At 44.6% G+C, this 14,962-nt stretch overlaps 1 protein-coding gene across 1 annotated transcript in view; it reads right to left on the bottom strand.

Annotated features, from left to right (window-relative positions):
• LOC308169790 (uncharacterized protein) overlaps nt 1-14,962 on the bottom strand; it is a 65,482-nt gene that overhangs the window by 36,505 nt on the left and 14,015 nt on the right. Inside the window, exons 10-16 of the mRNA XM_080544537.1 lie at nt 10,122-10,175; nt 9,949-10,002; nt 9,797-9,850; nt 7,799-7,852; nt 7,353-7,406; nt 7,197-7,250; nt 6,548-6,601 (exon numbers count right to left, since the gene is read on the bottom strand). Coding sequence (XP_080400663.1) covers nt 6,548-6,601; nt 7,197-7,250; nt 7,353-7,406; nt 7,799-7,852; nt 9,797-9,850; nt 9,949-10,002; nt 10,122-10,175 — 378 coding nt within the window. The remainder of the gene's footprint in view (nt 1-6,547; nt 6,602-7,196; nt 7,251-7,352; nt 7,407-7,798; nt 7,853-9,796; nt 9,851-9,948; nt 10,003-10,121; nt 10,176-14,962) is intronic.

Raw genomic sequence — 14,962 nt, forward strand, 5'->3', positions numbered from 1 at the left:
TGCTACGCACACAGGATAAACGCTACTACGCACACAGGATAAAATGTTCTTAATTGCTAAGGCCTGAGGATTTTATACAAAGGCTATCTAGCTATTTCTAACATTCAGCCATTGTCAGTAATGGGTTTCCTATGTTGTAATATGTGTGAAAGTAGTTGGACAATGGAGTGCAATAAGAAGAAATATATTTTAAATTGTGTCACAAATGTTTTTATTCATGCGTATTGGCAATAATTGATATTTTTTGCCGATTGGTGGGCTAACATGCTCCGCTCTGTGTGGCAAAAATATCCTAAGCCCCTGGACATCCTGGACATTAGATAGATATATCATTAGACGTACAGATATATTAGTAAAAAAAAAATCACTATTGAGAATATAGTGCAGATGGAAACCCTCTGGCTCCTCCTATCTCTGTACTGTTATAGTACATGTGACACGTTCTAATGCTTTGGTCCTCATATTGGCAACCAATCAAAATGTTCAGACTTTTCACAACACAAACTCGTTAGTCAAGCCAAAATACTGCAAAGCAATTGATTTGGTGAGTAATCCCCACTCCTAAAGTAATCCCCAAACTCTTTATAATGGCCTCTCATTCACCCATTCACACACACATTCACATACCAATGGCGACAAGCTACCATGCAAGGTGCTGGCTCTACTTCCTGACCCACAGCCGGCTCTACTTCCTGACCCACAGCCGGCTCTACTGCCTAACCCACAGCTGGCTCTACTTCCTGACCCACAGCCGGCTCTACTTCCTGACCCACAGCCGGCTCTACTTCCTGACCAACAGCCGGCTCTACTTCCTGACCCACAGCCGCCCCACGGTTATAGTGACTGATTACCAATACCAATAACTATGATGGAGTTTCACAAATGACCATTCTATTCTGTCAATGGTATTATTTTCATTATGAACCTCAAATAGGCTATGTAGATAGAAATATCACATGACATAAAACCACATGTACCACAGATACATAATCTCGCCAGTTACACATAATGGTGAAACATTTATATGAATTATTATACAATCAATGTTTTGCAAACATCAAAGCATAATCCCTACACAGACAACTGATCATCATTTAAGAGGATACACAATTCCACTGAGCCATGGTGAAACGTGAAGTGATTTTTGCAGTACACTTTCCATGACACAGCAATCACATTTAAGCAGCTGTGAGTGTAATGTGTTGGGTTTAGATGCATGACTATGCAAAGCAAGCTGCCAGAGCCCCGCCATGTTTACAACATATACTGTGTATTGCATTTGTCATACTGAAGGTGTTCACTTGGTAACATACATGCTAGTCTCAGAACTACTGTCCTGGATTTAATCAATTCTTAATAGATTGAGTAAAACTTATAAAGCACAAAGAGCTTAACTCAACTGTCTCCAAAGAGGCCTTGTAAAGCAAAGTCACCTGAGCGCAGAGAGAAAAGAGCAGACAAAAAGCCAAAAGCCCCCAACATTGGGCGAGACTCAGATTTATAGAACTGTCCCAATCATATTATACAAATCTGTGATTGCACAAGTTATGGGCCCTGTCCATAGTCAGAATTATTCACTGCACCACAGATCTTGGCCCATCCCTTACAGGAAGGAAATGGGCCTTGAGTGCTGCTAGATTCGCAAAAAACTGTAGAGAGACTTCAATTCTCAGTATAATGATATAAAACCACAACACTACATTAAGATGCTGAACAATACTGACTAATCATCTGCAGTAGGAGGTCCCTCTGCCAACATAACGTGTAAAGCAGCTTGCCTACGCCTTAAATGTAATCCCCTCATCTTGTCCCTCAGCCATCACTCAGTCATTATCAATGATCAGCAGAGATTCATATGAGGGATACCTTTTCCCTGTATGACGTCAAAATACACACACTCCGGCGTCCATGTCAAATCATTTGTTGCAGTCCTAAAGGAAGAGGCTTAACGGGAGTGGGCTTAACGGGAGTGGGCTACAGCTGGGCTGTTTTCATTTGTGGGTCATATCCCAGGTCTTGTTATTGTTCATGTGGGTTACTGAAACAAGTTCCAACATGTGTCTGTATGTGTGTGTGTGTGTGTGTGTGTGTGTATGAGTGTGTGTGTGTGTGTGTGTGTGTGTGTGTGTGTGTGTGTGTGTGAGAGAGAGAGAGAGAGAGAAGGCAAACACACATGCATAACCCATCTACTGTACTAAAACCCCCTGCTTAAGGACCATAACTGATACGTCCTGTATGTGCACACAGACAGTCCTCCATGAAGTCCTTCTTCTGTATTGTGACTCATGTGGGCATTGAGCACAGTAGAAGAGAAACAGACTTAATGGCTTTGACAGGAGGACCTCACAAAGGCCCTGTTGAAATGGCAGAAGATACTGTAATTGTATCCCAACAATGACATTGTTTTCGTGGGTGAAATTGCCAGGTCTAGGCTATACTTCTGTTATATATATTATATGTATGGTCATAGAGATTAATATGAATAGACAGCCTACAATCCAGTACTGTTTAAAGGACAGCACAGTACACTAGTCTGTACAGTATCTTCACAGCCTCATTTGCTTGTGTGTCTATGTCTATATGAGTCTGTAATTGTGTGTGTGTGTGTGTGTGTGTGTGTGTGTGTGTGTGTGTGTGTGTGTGTGTGTGCGTTTGTGTGTGTGTGCGTGTGTGCGTGTGTTTGTGTGTGTGTGTGTGTGTGTGTGTGCGTGTGTGTGTGTGCGTGTGTGTGTGTGAAACCACCAGACCACATGAGAGAAGCCAAGCAGGCCCAGCAGATGAAGGGAGGGGACGAGGGATGTGAGCTGAAACTAATGCGGGGTACACACATAAGGATTTTCAGGCCGAATTTGGCGCGATTTTCGGATGTCTGAAAACAATAGAAAACGCCCGATTATCAGATGGATCTTAACATTTTCCTATAACAAAATCCTGTGGTGTGAGGTGTGTTAAGAGTAATTTCTCTTCAATTGTGCAATCAACTCTCCCGACAACCTGCTCGGAAAATGGGCGTGGGGAACGACAGATTCCAGAATCTCTAGAGTCTCGTTCCCGAAGCCAGAAATCTCGCGTGAACCCATCCTTTTAATATTGCCTTTAAATTACAAAATAATTAAATTAAGATTATATAATGATTAAAGCACTTTGAGCCGCAATGTTTGCAGGAAAAGTTCTATAAAATAAAGTTATTATTATTATTATTATCTAACGTAGTACCCTGACTGACCTGTACGAGACAACCATGTGCGACAGGGCAATTAAAGTGCCGAATAATGAAAAGAAGAAGTCAGCTCGCTTCTTGATTTGCCGGCCACGCCCATTTTCCGAGCAGGTTGTCGGGAGAGTTGATTGACAATTGACAATTGATTGACTCTTACACACCTCACACCACAGGATTTTGTTATAGGAAAATGTTAAGATCCATCTGATAATCGGGCGTTTTCTGTCGTTTTCAGACATCCGAAAATCGGGAAAATCCTTATGTGTGTACCCCGCTTAAGGTTTCACTTCCAGCTTTTGTGGCATTATGGTTTAACTACGCTCCTATCCATTATGGTGTTTAACTACGCTCCTATCTATTATGGTGTTTAACTACGCTCCTATCCATTATGGTGTTTAACTACGCTCCTATCCATTATGGTGTTTAACTACGCTCCTATCCAAAGAGGAGGTTACAAGACCATGCCATTTTGAGCATGGGGTTATCTTTTTTAGCCTTTTGTACACACAGCACACATGTCATAAAGTAAAATAACCAGTTACATCACAGTACTAACTTAAGACACTGTACTATACTATACTTGCTTCCATCAGGTCAGGGGGTTTGCAGGTTCATGACATGCTGACTCTTACAGTATGAACAAATATTGGCTGCCGTGTTGACTTGCTATTGTAACAAGCATTAACAACAGGAGGAGGAGGAGGTAATGTTTGCTCAATGCTCAGACGCTACTGTATGCCCCAAACCTGCCTGTCTTTGCCTGTCAATCTTTGGTCTCACATACCTCACTACTAATCACATCAAAAATAATACACACCCAACAGTAATGGACGCTAGATGCAGTCATTCATCCACACTATATTTAGACTGTAGACTCTAGAGTATGGTCTTGGTTTGACAAAATACATATGAAAGTCTTGTTTTTGCCCCTGACACAGCAAATATGCCCTCAAAGTGTACTACCCCAACAAATATTGTGTTAGGTTTGTAAGTGCAGTGGAAAATGTTTGCTGGAGAGAAAAACTATTTCACCTCATGTGATTCACACCATTCTCACTGTAGCGAAAAACCTTGAGAGATTGAGAACCAGCATTATGAAATAAATGACACAATAACTCAACACTCTCTAGACAGACTGCTTCTTGAAAAGCATTTTGTCAAGCCAAATACCATTAATTTATTCATGGGGTTGACTTTAAATTCCTTCTGGCTTTGTATAACATTAGTCATATCCTAATGTTTAATCAAAATCAGGACAGAACAGCTTAGCCATGAGGGATAGACCCAGCCTACCACAGTCGGTCTTACAAACATAAACTTACACTAATGAATCATCTAATAATACCCATATTCATACTAAATTTATAGACTTTGCGGCATTGATTTGGAAGCTGCAACATCACCTCTCTGTCAGTGAACTACAGTAAGTAGCAGGTCTTTGGGGACTAGCCAGGCTAATGATGACGCCATGGCCTCACAGGCGACTCAGAGTCATACTGTGTTACAGTTAGAAATGTTCTTAGCTGGAGGTCACTCATGTACACAGACCCAGCTTGGCACAGCCCACAGAACATTAGATGTGGGGATGATGGCACTCTGCCAGCAATGTGAAAACACTCCCGTGATGGCACCCAGCCACCTGAGCTGTCAGCGGGGTGAGTTTGTCTCATTCAAACCCAGGACAGGAAAAACACACACCTTCAGACAAGTGCAGGCATACATACGGCATTCTTAACACAACTCTTGTTTTTAATTGGACATTTAGTTTGACATTTAAGCAATACTGAGCTCTTCAAGCATGCCATTTACTTGCAACGATTCACTGCATGTTCAGATTGCACTGCATGATTTGTGTTGGCTGAATGAATCAAAACACATAGATATGCATTGACTATGTCTAAGAGGGATTTTGAAAGTTAAATACTAGCATATTGATCAATGTTAAAACGACAATGACAATCTAGGCTGAAAGCATGAGGGGGTGGGGGGGGGGGGGTGGTGGTGGTGGTGGTGGAGGGGGACAGGGGGGACAGGAGGGACAGGGGGGACAGGGACAGTCCTAACTTTTCCATGCTTACAGTATTTGTTTGTTCTTGTTAGTCTTATAAACAGAGCTAACAGAGCTAACTCAGAGCTAACTCAATGTTTCAGTAGACTGTATGAGAAAAGCCATGTCTAGTGCAAAGGCAGATTGATTTCCTGTAAATCATTAGGCTGTGCAATGTTCCCTGAAACTGTATCGAGGGGAAATGCAAAGTGTTTATTTGACTTGTGGTATCTGAGAAGTACCTCAAGTGAATGCTACTGCAGCTTGTCCCAGGAGCAGTTTTGTTGTAGATCTTTCTTGCGATGACTGATGGAGAGATGATTCACTTACTTAGACAAAATGTATTTGTTGTAAGTCGCTTTGGAAAAAAGTGTCTGCCAAATGCCAAATATGTAAAAAAATAAAATAAAATAAAAAATAAAATAAAAAATAAAAGTAAATCCTTCTCTACATGATTGTACTGACGAAGCAAAACGGAACACAATGATGGATGACATGCCATGACATTATCCCTGACACATCTGTTAACCACTTGGTTTTGAAGGTTCAGTCTGATCAAAGAACGTGTTGGTGTCTGACAAGACATAGTTAACCAGAACTGGACTGGGTTGTGTCAAGCTTCCTCTGCAGTAGTGCACTGCATGTGTTTCACATTACAAACACAAAGTGTGAACAAGACCTCCGGCATTACTGTAGCAGTGATCAACCCACACAGAGACCCACCATGGCCCTGTGGAATTACAGTTCCATAGTGTCCATAGCTCAATTTCATTATAATAACAGGAAAACTGCTAAATTACTGTGTGGTCGAGAGTGAATCGGTTTCACACATCACCAAGTTTCCAAGACATCCTCAGTTAGCCTTCATACATGTTGTTCTGCAGAACTCACACAGTTGTTGTTTTCATGTTTCACAACTAAACATCCTTTAGATGTGGTCAATTTTATGGCCTTCACTTAATTGAATAAAAAACGCCTCTAGTGAGTGACGATTTGATGCTACTGTTGGCCCAGATGAATAGATGAAGCTTCATGCCTACAAGCCATCCTTGCTTTGAATATTGTGCACTTTATTTCCATTTTGTACCTTACAATATATGAAAAATTGAATTTAATCACAATTTAATTACATAGTAACGACACCCGTCAATCTGAAACATTGTGTAGACAAATGTTCTTTCACTGTGTACATTGTGTAACCTAATTATAGAATAACTATGGGGCAAGTTGTCATGGAGGGCAGGTTGTCATGGAGAAGTAAGAAGCTTACACTGACTCACCTTCTGCCCCACCGGCCCAGTCAGCCCGTCTTTGCCAGGCAGCCCAGGATCCCCCTGTATGGAAAATAAAGACCTCTTCAGGGTAAACTGGAGCAGAAAAGCTTAATACCAAAGCCTTTTCCTCTGTACGTGCCAAATCAAACACAATTACAGTAATTAGCCCCTGCTACTCCCACTTCAAACAGACTGCCAGGGGTATGGGGAGGACGGAGTTAGCAGGCCCACACTGTGGTAACATTCTCTCCCATGTCTGACAGCCCTACAACAGACCCATAACTCCACCATCAGACAACAGACCCATAACTCCACCAACAGACCCATATCGTCACCGCAAAGGGAATAAAGTCTCCAATGAGGCATCACAGATCTGCTCTGAATGATTTGGTTAGGCTCACAGTCACAGAACACAAACACTGAATCCAGGATGAACAGCCGGAGGCTAGTAGAACTACTAGACCTTGGATGATATGACTGACTGACTGATTCATTCATATATTGATTTGTTTATTCATTCACTCGCTCATTGGTTGATTGGTTCTTATATTGGATAATTAGAAATACATGAAGCCACAGGAGGGTGGCCCATTACATTTCCATCAGTTTTGTTGATGTGTCTGGACAGAAACTCATATCGAAAACCTGCTCTTACCATTGGACCGATCTCTCCTCCAAGTCCTGGTTGTCCCCGTTCACCTTGAAGTCCCTATGGACAACACATATAGACAAGAAAAACGATATTAAACAGGTGTTGTAAGGCCCACAGTTCGGGTTAATTTAATTTAATAATTCTCTCTCCTTCTCTTACCCTTTTCCCTGGCATTCCAACGGCACCAAGGTTTAACCGTGAGGCAGCAGGACCCTTGAATGAAACAAAGACAACATTTGAACAACACACAGTAAGGCCCTGAAACTTTGATGAACTCAAAGTATTTTTGGGGCTTCTGTCATGTTATTTACTATACTCTTTTTCTTTCCCAATTTTCATTTTGATATGTGAAAAGAAGTCTATCCATTCCCCCTCCGTCTGTCCTTCCAGGGATGAACTCCATGTTGTTTTTCCACTGGCACTGACCACTTGTTGAGAACCTCTCCAGGTCTCCAGCACTGATCCAGAACATAGCTGGTATACAGAGAACCATTGTGGTCTTCAGACAGGGGCTGAGGTCGGGAGGGCTGGGCTGCAGTGGGCAGGCTGGCTGGCTGGGTGTTCTCACCCTGGTTAAGTGGGTGGAGGTCAGGCTTGGGTCTCACCTTGGGTCCTGGAGGTCCTTGTCTCCCTGGAAGCCCTGACTCCCCTCTCTCCCCCTGGACACAGACAGGAACATGTCAAGGCGGTGTACCTGTGTCCCGGGGCCTCATGTATAACCTGGTGTGTACAAACTCAGTAAAAGCCAAAACATGCGTGCACCAGTTTTTTACGCAAACGTCGGCATTTATAAAACAGGAACTTGACATGAGAATGTGCTTACCTCCACACAAACTTTTGACCAGCGTAGGCTACAGTACACACACTTTAGATTAGCTTGGATTAGTTTGGCTTTACGAGAGGCTCTTAAGAAAAAAAGGTGTTCTCTTATTTCTTATTGTTATATTTTTGTAAGGCGTGGATATTATACACTGGAGATTGAAGCCGTTTATAAATCTCAATATTTTCATGCATGCGCCTTTTTTGAAAAGCACATACAGTGTTTAGTGTGAAAAGCACATACAGTGTTTAGTGTGAAAAGCACATACAGTGTTTAGTGTGTAAAACACATACAGTGTTTAGTGTGAAAAGCACATACAGTGTTTAGTGTGTAAAGCACATACAGTGTTTAGTGTGAAAAGCACATACAGTGTTTAGTGTTATACAGTGTTTAGTGTGTAAAGCACATACAGTGTTTAGTGTGAAAAGCACATACAGTGTTTAGTGTGAAAAGCACATACAGTGTTTAGTGTGTAAAGCACATACAGTGTTTAGTGTGTAAAGCACATACAGTGTTTAGTGTGTAAAGCACATACAGTGTTTAGTGTTATACAGTGTTTAGTGTGAAAAGCACATACAGTGTTTAGTGTGAAAAGCACATACAGTGTTTAGTGTGTAAAGCACATACAGTGTTTAGTGTGTAAAGCACATACAGTGTTTAGTGTGAAAAGCACATACAGTGTTTAGTGTGTAAAGCACATACAGTGTTTAGTGTGTAAAGCACATACAGTGTTTAGTGTTATACAGTGTTTAGTGTGTAAAGCACATACAGTGTTTAGTGTTATACAGTGTTTAGTGTGTAAAGCACATACAGTGTTTAGTGTTATACAGTGTTTAGTGTGTAAAGCACATACAGTGTTTAGTGTGTAAAGCACATACAGTGTTTAGTGTGAAAAGCACATACAGTGTTTAGTGTGTAAAGCACATACAGTGTTTAGTGTTATACAGTGTTTAGTGTGTAAAGCACATACAGTGTTTAGTGTTATACAGTGTTTAGTGTGTAAAGCACATACAGTGTTTAGTGTTATACAGTGTTTAGTGTGTAAAGCACATACAGTGTTTAGTGTGTAAAGCACATATCGTGTTTAGTGTGAAAAGCACATACAGTGTTTAGTGTGAAAAGCACATACAGTGTTTAGTGTGTAAAGCACATACAGTGTTTAGTGTGTAAAGCACATACAGTGTTTAGTGTGTAAAGCACATACAGTGTTTAGTGTTATACAGTGTTTAGTGTGTAAAGCACATACAGTGTTTAGTGTGAAAAGCACATACAGTGTTTAGTGTGAAAAGCACATACAGTGTTTAGTGTGTAAAGCACATACAGTGTTTAGTGTGTAAAGCACATACAGTGTTTAGTGTGTAAAGCACATACAGTGTTTAGTGTGTAAAGCACATACAGTGTTTAGTGTTATACAGTGTTTAGTGTGTCGTTACAGTGTTTAGTGTCGTTTTGGCAACAGTTCTAAATGAGCCGCCGGGTCCTGAGTACCACAGGGTTAGGGTTAGGCTGAAGACCTCCATTCACTAAATCATTGTGTACGTACTGGGCTGGGACAAAAGCCTGCACACCCCGCCATGGGTTCGACCGGGGTTGAATAACCACAATGTTGTGGTCATAGATACTGCACCTACTGCATACTGCTCCTGTGCATGCTTATAGAGATACATACATACATATATGATGCTAATTGACATACAATTCCATTTTCATTCCATTTCCATGGTTACGGTATGCTTTTGAGCAATTATTGATCCAAACCATGCAGGTGAGAACAGGGGCTTACTTTACCACCATTCAGTCCAGGATGTCCTGTGGTTCCATGTGGGCCCAATCCACCCTGTGGAAAGAGAACAGTTCCAATGTCTCAGTGGTCTGGTCAGATCTACAGGCAGTGTTTAACAGGAGGGCTGGTGTTAGACTAGACATATGCCTCACCCTCTCCCCTGGTATCCCAGGTGCCCCAGGTCCACCAGCCTTTCCTGTGTTTCCCTGGGTCAGAAACAAGAGGCAGACGTTGATGAAAACCAATCAATTACAGTGTTTGTTTTTTTAACAAGCGTTGTACGGTATCCATAGGATGATTGTATTAGACATAGATGTGTACTCACAGTCTTACCATGAGGCCCTGGGGGTCCTGACCTGCCCTGCTCTCCCTGGACGCCCTGGAGGATTCAACAAGTCAAAATACAGTAATAATAATCTGTTATGTAGGACTAGATGTTGATATCCCTCGATAGATACATACTTAAGGCACCGATGAGACTCTGTGGTGTTCAAATGAGCGATGGCATCCTTTGGGTTGTCAAGTGGGCGCCCTCCTTCATGAATGTTTCGCTGATAAGCCCACGACACCTCCAGAGGGTTCAGCAGTGAATCCCAGCGTCCCAGGTTCACTCCCTAGATGCGATCAGCTCATTTGAACGCCCGGGTCAAGTCCTTTCTCTTCATCCACAGCCACTGGCTCCCCTTTTCAGCAGCCCTGGAGAGGTCCTTGATTGCCTGCCGGTGGGTCTTCCCTCGCACTCCCATCTCCCTGATTAGCCTGGATGTTGAGGTGGCTACGAACCCTCTGCAGCCTACTTCCAATGGGCGTACCTTCGCTGTCCAGCCTTGTTGTTGGGCATCTGCTGCGAGTTCAGTGTACCTCAGCCTCTTCCGCTCGTAGGCCTCCTCCACTGCACCCTCCCAGGGCACAGTGAGCTCGATGATGTAAACGAGCTTGAGCGAGGCTGACCACAGCACAAGGTCTGGTCGCAGGTTGGTGGCTGCGATCTCAGCTGGGAAGCAGAGTTTCTTGTCCAAGTCTGCCAGCAGCTTCCAGTCCCGTGCTCTGCCCAGCTGCCCAGTGTCTGGTCTTATGGTGGTGAGGCTGGCTTGACCCTCGCCCTCCCGAACAAATGGTGCTGGCTGCCACCGGGATGACGGGGGAGGAAGGGCGTTCACACTTGTCCATTGACTTTCCAGCACTGCTGCAAGACACCTTAGCACCTGGTCGTGCCGCCAGGTGTAACGGCCTTGGGTGAGGCTAGTCTTGCATCCCACTAAGATGTGCTTCAGTGTTGCTGGACTTTGACATAGAGGGCACGTGGGGTCTTCGCCATACCACTGGCTTAGGTTTGCAGGAGAAGGCAGGACATCGTAGGCAGCCCTGATGGTGAAGCTCGCTCTGAATGCCTCCATCTCCCACAGATCTTTCCAGGAGATCTTCCTCTTTTCCACTCCTTCCCATGCCATCCACTGCCCTTGCTTTGCCTGCGCCACAGCTTGTGCGCGCCTTCCTGCTTCCTTTTCCCGACGTACCTCCTGGACCACCAGCTTGCGTCTCTGAGATGGATTGGCCTTGCTCCAGGCCGGTGTACTAATCCCGAGGCCAAGACCACTCCTCCCCTCCTGGACTCGGCCCACAATGTCCCTGTGTCTGAGTGCTGCCTTTGCCTGCTCAGTTGCAGCCAATGGGGTCCACTTCCTCCCAGTGGCCAGGATGGGGGCAGCTTGGGCTACAAATGGATCATTCGAATCCAGAAGCATCATCTCCAGTCTGACTTTGGCACACTTGTACTCCTCTGTCAGACTGGAAATGGGCAGGTGTAACATCCCTTTGCCGTAGAGCCCAATGCTGCTGAGGCACCTGGGAAGGCCAAGCCACTTCCTTGCATATGAGTTGACCAGTCTCTCCAGCTTTTCCACCTTTGAGAGAGGAACTTCATAGAGGGTTAGTGGCCACAGGAGACGTGGAAGTAGTCCATACTGCATGCACCAGAGCTTCAGCTTGCCAGGAAGCAGGGTTCTGTCGATGTTCTCCAGGCCGCTGGCTACCTCCTTCCTGAGCTGCTCTACTTGCTCTTTATCTTTGAGGGAGGCATCATACCAACGACCTAGGCTCTTCACAGGCTTCTCGGAGACCGTTGGAATGGGTTCTTTGCCAATGTGGAAGCGGTGGTCTGACAGCTTCCCCTTGACAATGGAGATGCTTCTGGACTTGCTCGGTTTGATCTTCATGCGAGCCAACTCAATGTTTTCCTGGAGCTTTCCTAGTAGCCGTACTGTGCAAGCCTTGGTCGTGGTGAGTGTTGTGAGGTCATCCATGTAGGCTCTGATCGGCGGCAGCCTCAGCCCAGGTCTTATTCGCTGTCCGCCAACCACCCATCGAGAGGCCCGAATAATGACCTCCATGGCCAGGGTGAAGGCCAGCGGGGAGATGGTGCAGCCGGCCATGATTCCCACTTCCAGATGTTGCCATGCTGTGGTGTACTCTGCTGTGGTCACGCAGAGCTGGACGTCCTGGAAGTAGGCCTTGACAAGGGTTGTGAGAGCTGGTGGGATCCTGAAGTAGTCGAAGGCTGTCCACAGGAGGTTGTGAGGGACTGAGCCAAAGGCATTCGCGAGATCCAGGAACACCACGTGGAGATCCGTTCCCTCCTTCTTGGCGACCTGGATCTGATGCCAGATGACACTAGCATGTTCGACACACCCTGAGAAGCCTGAGATGCCTGCTTTCTGGATTGACGTGTCAATCAGGTTGTTTCTTTGCAGGTATCCTGCCAGCCTATGAGCGACCACGCTGAAGAAGATTTTTCCCTCGACATTTAGAAGGCTGATCTGCCGGAACTGTCCGATTTCTGTTGAATCCTTTTCCTTGGGGATAAGGATCCCTCCGGCTCTCCGCCAGGACGTTGGTATCGCCTTCTTTTGCCACACAACTTTCATCAGCTTCCAGAGGAATCTCAGGACATCTGGTGCGTTTTTGTAGAGCCTGTATGGAACTCCGTTGGGACCTGGAGCTGACACGGCCCTTGCTCTACGCACAGTGTTGTCTACTTCGCTCCACCTGGGTGGACTGATATCTAGTTCGTGCTCTGGTGGATTGACTGGTGGCATGTCAGGTGGGAGCGTGACCTCTTCCTGGTGTCGGTCATCTGTGCAGCCCTTTTTCAGATGTTCTTCCAGGTGGGCCTTTGCCACTGAGAGACTTCCACTCTTCTCCTTTGTGAAGAGAGTCTTCACAAATTTGAAAGGATCTTTGTAGAAGCGTGATCTTGTTTGCTCCTTCCTTCTGCGCCTCTTCAGGAGGTTTTCAGCTCTCCTCAGTGTTGCAAGCCTGCTCTTAATCTCTTCCTGCAGCAGGTTTATTCCCTCCTTCTCCTCCTCTGTGGCCTTCCTCCATTGCTTCTTCAGCTGCCTCCTCTCCTTGACTAGTCGGTCTATTTCTGTCTGCCTTCTGGACTTGGTGGGAATTGACTGAGTAGATCGTTTGCCTTCGACCACTCCGAACTGTTCCACTCCATAGGCATAGATGAGGTTGCCCATTCTCTCCAACTTCTTCATGGTGGTGCCTCTGATCCCTTCTAGGATGTTGCAGAGATCAGTGTTGACCTCCTTCCACAGCGTCTTGTTGCAGGACTTTGGCCACTTGACTAATGGCCTTCGCCCCTGGATCTTCTTCTCTGCTGGTGGTCGTGATGTGTTGGATTCAGGTTGCTCTCCTGTGCCTTGTTCTTCCTCCTCTGGGACAGGGGTGTTGATGTCCTGCAGACTGTGGTGTGTGTCCTGCTGCTGAACTTCAGTCGACTGACTCGGCCTGCTTCTCAAAAAGTAGCTGTCGATGCGACTTCCCTGTTGACCCTTCTTTAGGCACCCTTTCTTGCCCTGGTGTATCTTCAGGCCATGGGTGGAAGTAACCTTTGTCCAACCACATACGCAGTTCTGGAGCGTGTGTCCTGCTGTAACTGTCGGAGCCTCAGGTATGCTGATCATCAATCTCGTAGTCTGTTCCGTTCCTGTGTTCGTTACCGGGTTGTCTGCCGATGAATAATAATAATAATAATAATAATAATAATAATAATAATAATAATAATAATAATACATTAGACTTATATAGCGCTTTTCTAGACACTCAAAGACACTTTACAAACTGAAAAGATCGAGTAGTAATAATAAAAATAAACAACAGGTAAATAGTATAGGGGTCTAATTGAGGTAGTGCTGGGGACACATGGGAAGGGGAGGGGGAGAGGGTTAACTGGGGAAGGCAAGCTTGAAGAGATGGGTTTTGAGGGCCTGTTTAAATGTTGGGAGGGTGTTGGCCTGTCTGATGTGGTTGGGGAGGGTGTTCCAGAGGGACGGGGCTGCGGCTGAAAAGGCCCTATCACCCCAGGTCCGGAGCTTGGTCCTGGTGGTCTTGAGGGTGGTTTGGTCATCAGACCAGTAGCATCAAACCCTCAGTGTGCACTTCAATAACTGTGAATAAGAACTGCTGAATAGGCAGGGGCAGCTACTGTAGAAACAATACAATTGGATTTATTGTCTTAAACCACAGGCGTAAACTCAGGACCAGAAATAGCATTGTTGAAGGGACTGTTCACTTTCTTTGTATCCCCCATTTTGTTTTGAAAGAAAACGTTTTTTTAAAATAAATACTGCAGTAATAATGGATGGTGTGTCTAATGATTGATGGTGTAACAGATTTTCTGCGCGCAGATCCATTTTGAGAAAGGACTAAGTGTAATAAATCAGGCAGAATGAGGTTTCAGGCCCTGCCACTGTTAATTGAAACACTTTAAGCTCCGGTGTCACTGAAGTCACTGAAGGGGGGAAGACTAAACAATCTGTCAGATAACACTCTCTGGGAAGAAGCCCTGAGAACATTTACTGTAAGTGAAGACAGACAGACAGACAGACAGACAGACAGACAGAAAAAAGCTAGGAAAAATAGAGAAAAGTTTGACAGTGTAAAAGAAAAATGTAGAGAAAGGCAGAAAGGGAGAGAGGAAAGGAGGAAGTTAGTCATTGTGTAAAATAATCTGTACATATTATGTGATACGGTCTGTGGAAAAGGTCTGCATGTTGGCAATTCTCAAGTCGCTTTTATATTATGAAAGTTTAAGTGTTGAAGAGCCCACTCAATATAACAAACAACAGTTTTAGGATCACTAAATACTTTGTATTCATA

This window comes from Nansenia antarctica, assembly GCF_963989245.1.
Source record: "Nansenia antarctica genome assembly, chromosome: 13".
Classification (NCBI taxonomy): domain Eukaryota; kingdom Metazoa; phylum Chordata; class Actinopteri; order Argentiniformes; family Microstomatidae; genus Nansenia; species Nansenia antarctica.